At 43.6% G+C, this 12584-nt stretch overlaps 1 protein-coding gene across 2 annotated transcripts in view; it reads right to left on the minus strand.

Moving 5' to 3' along the window:
* CEP89 (centrosomal protein 89) overlaps positions 1 to 12584 on the minus strand; it is a 109334-nt gene that overhangs the window by 89293 nt on the left and 7457 nt on the right. For both annotated transcript variants that reach the window (XM_090260340.1, XM_090260339.1), the window contains exons 3-4: positions 5655 to 5813; positions 2385 to 2571 (exon numbers count right to left, since the gene is read on the minus strand). In XM_090260340.1, coding sequence (XP_090116466.1) covers positions 2385 to 2571; positions 5655 to 5813 — 346 coding nt within the window. The remainder of the gene's footprint in view (positions 1 to 2384; positions 2572 to 5654; positions 5814 to 12584) is intronic.

A 12584-nucleotide genomic window follows, 5' to 3' on the forward strand; every position in this document is an offset into this window, starting at 1 on the left:
TACGAATTATTCCATTGTTATTTTCATTTATAGCCATCGAAAAAAGAGTTGCTGGGAGCAGCGCTAGCACTTTTGGGAAAATTTGTCAGCATCACTCATAGCGATGTTGGCACTCAAAGGGTTAAGAATAGTATAGGAAAGGGTGAAGCCAAAGAACTTACATGCAAGGCCCATGGACATGAACGAAGGGGGGTGGGATTGCTGGAGGGAAAGGGGTTACTGGGAAGAGGGGAATAAAGGGAAAAGAAATTGGGGACAATTGTAACAACATAATCAATAAAATATACTTAAAAATAATAAAAATAAGCACAAATTTTAATTCTTAATATGGAAAATTGGTTGTCCTAATCTATCCTGTCTCTGCCACTGGATGGTTGGTTGGTGGACCTTGGGAAAGTTATTTATCCAGTTCTTCACACACTTATCCCCAAGGGTGTGAAGTGAAACGGCACATATAAGCTGCTTAACATATATTAATGCTAAGAAAAGGTCGATGTGTCTCCCCCCACCGCCTCCTGTCTACCAGGCTCTCAGGGGGTAAAAAGAAAGAAAAATCTAATCGTAAGGCTGTGGGAAATTGAAATCCCTTCACAGCTTAGGGGCCCTTTCATTGATACCATCTGCCAGGATGTAAAGTTTATGATGAAACCTTTCAATTGCAATCAGTTGCTAAAACGCCTCTGGTTCCTGGGTTGTATAAGAAAAGACTTGCCTGTTGTACAGAAATTTGGAGACTGGCATGCATATACTGCTGGTGGGAAGGAAAAAGAGAGCAATCGCTCTGGAGATTAATCTGGCAAATATCTAATCGTGTGAACCAGCACATGTACCAAATGTTCAAGGATATAACCTAAATGTTCATCAGTAGTTGAGTAAAGTAATATGGATCCATCTCAAAACTGCAATGTCAAGTACAAAAGCAAAGAGGTGAAATGACTGGTTCAGTATGGTGGCCTTTGTACAATTTTTTAAAAACAGTACTATATTTGTTTACTGACACTTATTTGTAGTAAAAGAATAAAAACACAGACTTCTAGAACGCATCCCAAATCTAAGAGCAGGCAGCCTTCTAAGGTTGGAAAGGGGATGGGAGACAAAGAGAAATTCAACCCTAAGTGTAATTTTATTTCTTTTATTTAAAAAAAAATCTGAAGCAAAAATAGGTAAGATGTCAATACTTGCTCATTCTGGAGAATAAGAACACTAATATGTTATTTTCTGCTTTTCAACTTTCTTTTTTTGGCTGGTTATACGAAATACACACATTCAGCATTAATACAGTGCCAAACAGTTTTCCAAAGTGGTGGTATGAACTTACACTCCCACCAGCATTAAGAGTTCCTTCATGCCTCGCTATAGGTCACTTTCTTCCAAGGGAAATGACAGCAAGTTTCACTTCAAAACATTTGAGTGATAATGACTCTGTTAACCTCAGTCCAAAATACTACCAGGAAGTGTGCAGTCTGAGGGGCAGTGGGACTTCAGAGCCCTGTAGAAGACCCTCCTCTGGGCTCCTGACAGCCATCTGCCTGTTCCAGTGCTCCTTGCTATAAATAAACTTAATTCTGCATATTGAAGTCTGTTAATGTTAGAAAGTGATGGTTAGTTCATGAAATACTCACATATGGATTCCTCAAAATAAACTCCCTAAGACCATTTAAAATGTGACTCAATAGTGGAGAGTTATCAATATGAATATACTTTGATGTTGCCAGTCTATCTATATAGGCACTATGCTTAACATATGCTATAGCGATGGTGCAAAAAGAGAAAGAAAAAACAAATTATGGTGCTGTCCTTTGCCATTAAAGAAATGGCACTATCCAGTTTTCAGAATCCTAGGAAGAGTTTAAACCAGAGCAGCTGGACAGTGGTGGAGAAATGGGCTCCTTCAGCCTCTCTCTACCTCGGTTTCCCATGTGTGACAGAATCATAAATAGAACCTACCTCACCGAGACAGTGGGAGATAAATACATGTACGAGCTTAAAATAGATACTCACTTACGGTAATCACTCAAACAATGTCAGCTAGTATAGAGACAAAGAGAGTGTTCCTTTTGTCAGGCATGAATCTGAAGAAGGGTTGCAACTATGTATACTGATACTGGAAAAGTAACAGAAAAATTAGCTTTTGGGGTCAAGGAAAAGAGCAGGATTACTTAGCATCGGATGAACATCTACACTGAAAATGGAAAAGATGTTTGTCTTTGAAAGGTAAAGGAAAAGTTTTAAATTTTAGCTTAACCAGATAGAAAACAAGAATGGATATGTTAAAAAAAAAAAGCCATCAAAAGTAGAAAAGAGAAAAGTAAGTCCTTACTTGTACACAATTTACTATAAGTTACTGTCAAGGTACAGGCAGAATTCAGGAATGTGACAAACACCTGATTTCTGTGTGGCATGGCATACGCAGCATCACCAAGACCGCCCTCTTCTTTATGAGCACTGACATCCCCCGACCCCTTGTAGCTGGACGACAGGAGCAAGTCAGTGTCCTCTTCCTCCTCATAGTCCAGCATTTCAAAGGATGGCAAAGAAGTTCTTCTTCCTGTCTCACTCTGCCAATTTGGTCTGTATTAGAACATTAAAGAGAAAAATGAGTAACGAAACCAGCCACTTACTTCACATTGGTATATATACATGTATTAAATGCACTGCCTCTGAGCCCCCACCATAAAAGTACTATAACTACATTACAAAATATATAGAAACTAAAGGACTAAGCTATCCACTATCCCATCTCTCTGCACATTCTTAAAATTTCTTTCTAGTTTTTCACCTAGGTTCTTGTAGTTATTATCACTGCATACAAATACAATCTGCCTCTTTGTTAACAAGTTTTTAAAGTCATAATGTTATAAAGATTCAAGTAGTTACACCAGTTAAGTCAGCCATTTCCCTTACTATGCGTTTCCCCTCTCAATTTTCCGTTATAAATAACCCTGTACTGGGCATCTATGTGCGAATAATCTTTTTTGCTTTTAGGATTAGTCCTATAAAGCAAACAGCCAGATGGCAAACTGCTGAGTCAAATGGTATGAACACTTTATTGGTCTACATGCACATCACACAAAAATATTTCACAAATCATTTCTCCAACATGTGACTACACTGGTAATAATTTTCTATAACTTGCCAAAAGAATTTAAACATTACTGTGTAACTTTTCATATCTTACCAAGATTGAATATTTTTCCATATATTTGTGTACAAGCCTTAACTCCTCTAGGGTGAACTGTCTGTTCTGTTCATGTCCTTTATCCATTTATCTACTTTGCTTCTCTTATGTTCATTCCAATCTGAAATTAACTTTCTTATTTAATATTAAAATCCTTCCTTTGTATTTACTACAAATATTTTTCCTATTCTATTAATATTTTTAACATACAGACAGATGATTTTTTAACTTTCTCACTTGTTAACTTAGGAATAAAGAGCAGTTTTGATAAGACAATATAGGATTTCATGGTCTTATTTACATATATTTATACACAAATCAATCCTTTCATTCAATATAAATTTATTTTGGTATATGATTTAGGCAAGGCTCAGAGCTGATTTCCCCCCCCAAAACTGCTAATCAATACACATTGAATCCTTTTGTTCCCCTTTGATGTGTGGGGCTGCCTTTATTAGAGATTTAACATGCCTGCCAACACTAGGTTCACCTCAGGTGTTCATGCATACCTCTCTATCACTGAAGCAGTCCTCCTCTATTTTAACTACTTCAACTATAGGTTTTAAAATATAATGGGGCTCGAGCAAAACAGAAGAAAAAAAACAGAAAGAACTCATGGACAACAGTGTGGTGACTGCGAGAGCAAGGGTGGAGGTGGAAGAGGGTATGGGGGGATAATGGCAAGGAAAAAATTTACAATAAAAAAATATAAATATATATATGGCCTAATACAGCCTACCCCAGGATCAATATTCTTCCTTTTTGAATTTCATCTGATGGTCTTATCTGCTTATTCTTTCCAATTAATTTTAGAGTCATGTCCTCACCTTTAGTTCTTATTCAGCCAAAATATAATTCTTACTAGGAGAAAAAACAAGCTATATTCAAACACCTCAAAATGGAGTCAAGATTAAAACATAAAAACCAAAAATATAAACATATCCTAGAAGAAAATACACGAGCATTTATATAATGCTGTAGCAGGGAAGGTCTTTCCAGATTTGACAATCATGATGGAAACTACAAAGAAAAGAATGATAGATCTTACTAAATAAAAAATACAGAGTAACTGGTAAATAAAAACATAAGCAAAAACAAAATTGAACAAACATGATAGCTAAAGGCAAATCCAGTCATATCCCCTACCGCTACCCCACAAGCCCTTAAAGCCCTTGGTGTCTTCCTGCTTCTAAGGGAGATACCAAATCTCAGAACGGACCACCAAAGGTGTCCCCAAGCCTAGCCCCTGCCCACTCCTCCAACCCCATCTCAAATGGCTCCCCACTGAAGTTTTCTCAGCCACAAGCATCTGCTTGGGTCGCTCACATGTGTCACGCTCCCTTTTCTCTGTCTAGAAAGCCCATCCTAGCCCAGCAATGACCATCTCCCCAGCCCTCCAGCTATTCTCACTTGATCCCTAACAGTACCTGAGTGCGGCCCTCAACGCTCTCTCCCTCAGGAGGAACCTTCCAGACCCCCTAGCCCTGTGTTAGCATTAACCCAGCTAAGCAATAAAGAAAATGACATTATAGAAGAAGAAAAGTTAGAGTACAGATGCCAATAAAGGTCAAATCAATATGAATGTTCATAGGGGAGATAAGAGAAGTGGTGAGTGACAACTCTCACGGTGTAGGTTGTGGCACAGAGACTCCTACTAAGGCCTAAAAGCAGCACTAAATTTACTGGCTCTGTGCTGCCATGAAAACAACCAGTGGGTTCACAAGCCAAAATTTAACAAGATCCACTCTATGGGAAGCCAGGGTGCTTGGTGGTGGCAAATGTAGCTCAGCCCCAGAGTGGAAAAACACTGGGAGCGTGGTGGCACACAGGACCCACTCTACACACTGGTTTTCCCACGGGGAGCTAGGCCTGCATTTCTATAATAGCTAAAAAGCTTGTTTTCTGCTAAAGGACCCCCTCGTCCTGGGCTGAGAACAACAGATGTTCAGCATGTAACCTTGAACCAGTTTCTTAGGGCCTATTCTGGGCCAATTTCTAAGAACAGGATGTGGCTAGACGAGTTATCCTTATCACCCATGCATGTGTAACATTCTTTTCTGTTATATGAAAGTAAAAATCATTTAAGACAATGATTGGCACAATGATTCACAACTTCCTTGGAGGTAATCCACCTAAAGAACCAATAAAAGCCTGTGAAGGTAGGGGCAAACTGTGCTTTCTCCTCTAGAAAGTGGCCAGTTCTGTCCCCTCTTCTCCACAGGATTCTTGCAGTCGCTGTGCATTTATTCCCTCATCCACAATGCCGTGGACTCTGCCAGTCAGAGGTCCGCGACCCACTCTACAGAAAATTCTGATACAATTCAAGAACAATGTCCCGGAGCAGTGTTCCTCTGACATTGGTGATGAAAACCTGACTACTAAGCTCCAGTCCTAATCACATGCATACACATGCACACACACACGAGCTGCTCCTCCTCTGCCCTGAGAGGAAGTAGAGCCAGAGACAAGTCCTTACTGATGCCTCAGCTCTGAGGTGGTGGCATAGGGCTTGATGAAACTATCATTTTCAGCGTAGGTTGTGTCACTCTCAGACTGGGATCTCCGACGTGGCTGAGGAAGAACGATGGTCCGGCCAGTCAACGTTGTTGCTAGAATGACTGCAGCCAGAGCAGATCTGTGGACAAAATCATCTGGGTGAAATGGTGAACTAATGGTTAAATAACACGATACGTGAATTAATCAAGGTCTATCTTCTGCTGTTCTACAATGTTTAGTGCATATCTACCGACTACAGGCCTGCAGTCTGTTTTGTGCCATCAAACAATCTCATTTCATTTTCACATCAACTGTACGAGCAGATGTTATCATTACCTCCATCTTTTATATAAATTAAATGACTTGCCCAAAATGTTTTAGCTAATGGGAGATGGAACCAGGTCTCTAATCCAGGGAGTCCATATTTAAATGGTTTTTCTAATAAAAGATCAGAATGAAAGAAAAGGATATATAAAAATATATCTTTTTGAATAATCTTGCAAATTATTCAAAACCATAATATAAGACAGAATAACAGATTTACCCTCCCACCTGAAAAAGTAAAACAAAACAACAGACTTAACAAATGGCCCAGATTACTGCCAGAGAGAATTTCCAGATCTCAGCAAAGGAAGGAGAAACTGAACAAGGACCAGACAGAGGAGCTGAGTTGTGTACATGGAGCTGAGAGTCCGGGGACACCAAGGCCAACAGATTTTGAAGGACAGAGTACCAGAAAGGAGAAAGCTGAACAGAGAACACTCTGGAACTGCAGAAGGGCCCCCTGAGTGTTCAGCAAAATGCTGCTCAGTGCATGCGTGTGAGGAAGCTACCCGAGACTGGGGAAAGAACCAATCGTAAGGATTAGAGGAGCAGTGCCAGATGCTCACATGTGGCTGAGATCAGTGTCTGTTCCCAACAGTCAGACAGGAAAAATAATTCATGGCACGTTGGGTACAGTACTCCAAAGGTCTTGCCTCAGTAGTGGGGAATAATTAGCCCTAGATTAGCCCTAGGTTGAACATTGGACCAGACCCTGTCTAACAAATCACAAAAGCAAAACACAAAAGATCAAACTGGGTCCAAATAACTTAATTGCATCCCAGCCCAAAATACAAGAAGACTTATAGGAATACAAAAATATCCAGTACTCAACATCAAACTTACAACAATGTCTAGTATGCAAATATGTAGTCAAAGATAACCAGGCATGCAAAGAGACAGAAAAACATGACCCATAATGAAAAGAATCAATGAAAATCCCATCAGAACTGAACACTTATGTTAGAATTAGCAGAGATGGACATAAGACAGTTACTATAACTGTATTCTATATGTTCAAAAGCTAAATAGAGACAAGGAAGATTATAAAAAGGACTTGAACTTCAGGAGATGAAAATTATACTATATAGGACATACTGTAGAAAATATTCATGAAATTAAAGGCAAGTCAATAAAATATAACCAAAATGAAATGCAGAGAAGAAAAAATAATTTTTAAATAGAACACAATGAGATATGAAATTAAAGAACTGCTGTTGCTTTAAGCCACTAAGTTTTGGTGTAATTTGTTACATGGCAATAGAAAACTAATACAAGAGCCTTCAACGGGTGCTGGAACAACTGGATACCCATATGCAAACAAAGGAACTTGAATCCATACCTCCCACACCTCTCACCACACAAGAACTAACTCAAAATGGATATAAATCCTAAAACTATATAACTTCTGGAAGAAAATATTAGGCTAAGATTTCTGAGATATTATATTAAAATCATAATCTGTAAAAGAAAAGCTGACAAGTTGAACTTCATAAAAATCAAGATCTTCTGCTCCTTGAAAGTTACTGTTAAGAGAATAAAAAGATAAGTCACAGATGGGGAGAAAATATTTGCAAAGCACATATTTGATAAAGAACTTGTATGCAGAATTCTCAAAATATAATAACAGGAACACAAGCAACTAGGTTTTAAAAAGTGGGCAAAAGGTTTGAAAAGACACTTTACCAAAGAAGATACAAAAATGGCAAATAAGCATCTGCTCAATATCACTAGTTATTAGAGAAATGCAAGATAAAACCACATTGCGATACCACTACACACCTATTAGAATGTCCAAAATTAGAAACACTGGTTAAGACAGGGAGCATTTGAGAACATGCTCCCCAGCATATGTCATCAGTTTACTCATTTTTGAAAAGTTAAAGAAGAAAAAAAAAAAGACTGGGCCTGACAGAACGGCTTCCACAAAGGGTGGTGAGAAGAAGGGCCATTCTGCCATCAATGAGGAGGTAACAAGAGAGTACATCACCAACATTCACAAGCGCACCCATGGAGTGAGCTTCAAGAAATGTTCCCCTGAGGCATTCAAAGAGATCCAAAAATGTGTCAGGAAGGAGACAGGAACTCCAGATGTGCACATGGATTCCAGGCTCAATAAAGCTGACTGGATCAAAAGAATAAGGACTGTTCCCTACCTTGTCAGTATATGGCTGCCCAGAAAGTGTAATGAAGATAAGGATTCACCAAACAAGCTCTATACATTGTTACCCATGCACCTGTCACCGTGTTCAAAAATTATACGGACAGTTAATGTGAATGAGAACTAATGGCTAACTGTCAAAGTTATAAAACCACACATACACACAAAACTGACTAAACCCAGTGTTGATGAGGTGAGGAAATGGGAACTCATACACTGCATATAAGTTAAATATACATATAGTATATGATGCAGGTATTTCACTCCTAGATATTTACCGAAGGGAAATGAATGCATATGTCCAAACAAAAATATGTACACAAATGTTCAAGCAGCTTTATTTCTAGTAGCTCAAAACTGGGAACAACCCAAATAACCATCAACAAGTGAGTGGATAAAACAAATTGTGGCATATTCATATAATGGAGTATTACTCAGCAATAAAAAGAACAAATGACTGACTTTCACAACAATATGGATTAGTGTCAAAATAATTATACTGGGTAAAAGAGACCAGTTTAATTATTTTGTGTAATTCTGTTTATATAAAATTCTAGAAAATGAAGACTAATCTATATTGACAGAAAGAAGACCATGGTTGCCTGGGAATGGGGGTGAGGGTGGGCTGGGCAGGGGAATGGGAGGTGGAAGAGAGGGGCATGAGGGAACTTGGGAGATGATGGGTATATTTATTATCTTGATTACGGTGATGGTTTCACAGGTGTGAACATATGCCAAAATCGCGACTTTGAATTTAAAATATGTACAGTTTATTGTACAGAAAATCCGGAGCCGGAGTCCCTAAGGCGGTTTGACATTGTAGTCAACACCGGCAACTCCTGCGGCGCACCTGAAGCCAAGCTGTATTGACTTTGTCTTTCCCTTGGACCCTTCAGCTGCGAAGAGAGGGGGGGTCTGCTGCATGGGCAACAGCAGACCCTCCATATCACCCTGCCCAGGCTCTGTAGCTTCAGTTTCACTTGAGAGGACACTCCAGCGTCATCGCAAGATGTCGACTCAACACGGGAGGAGACAGATACCGGTTATAAGCTCATCCGATTGGCGAAGGAAACGAGCGCCAGGGGTCTCCTCTGACGGTGGGAGAGGTCATCGCACCTCACTGGACAGCTACCGTCTCGCCATGGCTCGCCTGCCCCACTGGGTGCGTGGGGATCAGAGAGGCGCCTCTCGAAAAGTGGGCCACAAAACACCCGCACCAGTTAATTCCAAGCAAACAACAAGAAAGAAGCCTCCGGCTCTTCGCCTCGCTAGCTGGAACATCAGGACCATGTGCTCCGGACTTACTGCAGACCTTCCGTGGATCAAGGGTGCCAGGAAAACCGCTGTCATCGATAGGGAACTGGCACGACTAAACATCGACATTGCGGCTCTACAGGAGAGCCGGTTGGCCGACAACGGAACTATCAGAGAAACCAACTACACCTTCTACTGGCAAGGGAAGTCTCCGGACCAACCAAGACAGCACGGTGTTGGGTTCGCTGTGAAGAACACGCTTGTTAACTCCATAGAGCCACCTACAGGAGGCACAGAGAGACTACTTACCCTCCGATTGTCAACAACTTTCGGCCCAGTCAGCATTCTTAGCGCGTATGCCCCAACCCTCTGCGCCACCACCGAAGAGAAAGAACAGTTCTACCATGCACTGGACGAAGCGTTATCCAAGATTCCCAGAAGTAACGCTCTCTATCTCCTTGGAGACTTCAACGCAAGAGTAGGAGCCGACCACATGGCCTGGCCCACCTGCCTTGGAAACTTTGGGAGAGGAAAGATCAATGAGAATGGTTGAGCTCTTGTGTCACCACGGCCTGTGCGTGACAAACACATTCTTCAAGTGCAAAGAGATCCACCAGGTGTCATGGAGGCACCCCCGCTCCCGCCATTGGCACCAGCTTGACCTCGTCATCACCAGAAGAACGGATATTGGCAGCACCCTCCTCACCCGCAGCTACCACAGTGCAGACTGCGACACGGACCATGCCCTCGTGGTAAGCAAGGTGCGCATAATGCCGAAGAGGTTGCACCACTCCAAGATGAAGGGTCGCCCACGCATCAACACCAGTTGTGCCAGCAACCCAGTTAAGACCCAGCAATTCATCAACAAGACGGAAGATGCACTCGGCGAGGGAGTGGCGGCAGATGACATTATCGAATCCAATTGGCCATGTCTCCGCGACGCCATATACAACTCCGCCATTATTGCTTACGGGAAGAAAGAGCGGAAGAACGCTGACTGGTACGAGGCTCACTGGGAAGAAATGGAACCCGTGATCGAGGCTAAGAGGAAGGCCCTACTGGCTTACAAGGTCACGCCCACTCCCAGTACACTTCAAGCTCTACGGGCTGCCAGGAACAAAGTCCAGAAGACCGCCCGCCACTGTGCCAACACCTATTGGCTAAACCTGTGCAGAAGCATTCAGGAAGCCGCCGATATAGGCAACGCACGAGGAATGTATGAGGGTATCAAGAAGGCAACAGGCCCAATCCCCTCCAAGATCGCCCCCCTTAAGTCCAAGACAGGTGAGGTCATCACTGACCAGGAACAGCAAATGCGGCGGTGGACCGAGCACTACCTCGAGCTGTACGCAACAAAGAACACCGTAACAGACACTGCTCTTAAAGCCATCCCAGACCTACCAGTCATGGAGGAGCTAGACACCCCACCTACTGCGGCAGAGCTCGGCAAAGCCATCGACCGCCTTGCTTGCGGGAAAGCACCAGGAAGCGACGGAATCCCTCCAGAAATCCTAAAGAGCGGGAAACCAGTCCTGCTACAGCCGCTCCACCATCTACTCTGTCGCTGCTGGAAGGAGGGTTACATCCCCCAGGATATGAGAGACGCCAACATTATCACCATGTACAAGAACAAAGGAGACCGCAGTGACTGCAACAACTACCGGGGCATCTCTCTCCTCAGCGTCGTCGGCAAAGTATTCGCCCGGGTCGCTCTTGCCCGCCTGCAGACCCTTGCTTCCCGCGTCTACCCAGAGTCCCAGTGTGGCTTCAGAGCTGGCCGATCAACAGTGGACATGATCTTCTCCCTACGCCAGCTGCAGGAGAAGTGTCACGAGCAGCATAAACCACTCTACCTCGCCTTTATTGACCTCACGAAGGCGTTTGATCTGGTCAGTCGAAGCGGACTCTTCAGCTTGCTACGGAAGATTGGCTGTCCACCACATCTGCTTGCTGTGGTCATGTCCTTTCACGACAACATGCACAGCACGGTGTCCTACAACGGCGCAACCTCTGAGGCCTTCCCAGTCAGCAGCGGAGTAAAGCAGGGCTGCGTCCTCGGCCCTACGCTGTTCGGAATCTTCTTCTCCATGCTCCTCCAATACGCCTTTAAGGACTGCAGCGAGGGTGTCTTCATTCACACCAGATCCGATGGCAAGCTCTACAACCTGGCCCGTCTACGAGCCAAGACCAAAGTCAAAGAGGTGCTCATCCGTGAGATGCTCTTCGCCGACGACGCAGCTTTGACATCACACTCCGAAGAGGGACTCCAGCAGCTAGTCACTTGCCTTTCCCACGCATGCAAGGAGTTTGGACTAGCCATCAGCCTGACGAAGACGAATGTTATGGCTCAAGGCACGGGGACTCCCCCATGCATCACCATCGACGGATACACCCTGGAGGTTGTCAACGACTTCACTTACCTCGGGTCCACCATCTCGAGCTCTCTGTCAGTCGACTTGGAGGTCAACCGGAGAATCGCCAGGGCAGCCACAGTTATGGCCAGACTGAACCGGCGAGCGTGGAACAATTCCAGCCTCACTGAGAAAACCAGACTGCGCATCTACCAAGCCTGCGTACTCAGCACTCTCCTCTATGGCAGCGAGACGTGGACCACCTACGCAAGGCACGAAAGGAAACTCAACAGCTTCCACATGAGGTGCCTGCGACGCGTCCTGCATGTCGCCTGGCAGGATAAGGTCCCCAACACCGAGGTGCTGAAGCGAGCCAATATGAGCAGTTTGCATGCAGTTCTTAGCGAGAGACGCCTCAGGTGGCTTGGCCATGTCAAAAGAATGGATGCAGGCCGTATCCCCAAAGACCTCCTCTACGGCGAGCTAGCAGAAGGCCAGAGGATGACAGGGCGCCCAAAACTGCGGTTCAAAGACATCTGCAAAAAGGACATGACACAATGCTCCATCAATCTCAACACATGGGAAGTTCAAGCAGACGACCGCCTAGCCTGGAGGCTCGCGGTCAGGCAAGGTACGTCACGTGCAGAGGCTGCGCGCAACGAGGAGGCGGTCCAGAAAAGATCGAGGCAGAAGCAGTGTCAACAGCAGCAACAACGGCCATCTGCCTTCACCTGTACCAAGTGCGGCAGGGATTGTCACTCCCGAATCGGACTGCACAGCCATTCTCGGCGGTGCAGATAGACTCTCAGGAAGCTACGCCATC

The sequence above is a fragment of the Furipterus horrens genome, unplaced genomic scaffold (genome assembly GCF_987537825.1).
Source record: "Furipterus horrens unplaced genomic scaffold, mFurHor1.1.pri manual_scaffold_13, whole genome shotgun sequence".
Taxonomy (NCBI): Eukaryota; Metazoa; Chordata; class Mammalia; order Chiroptera; family Furipteridae; genus Furipterus; species Furipterus horrens.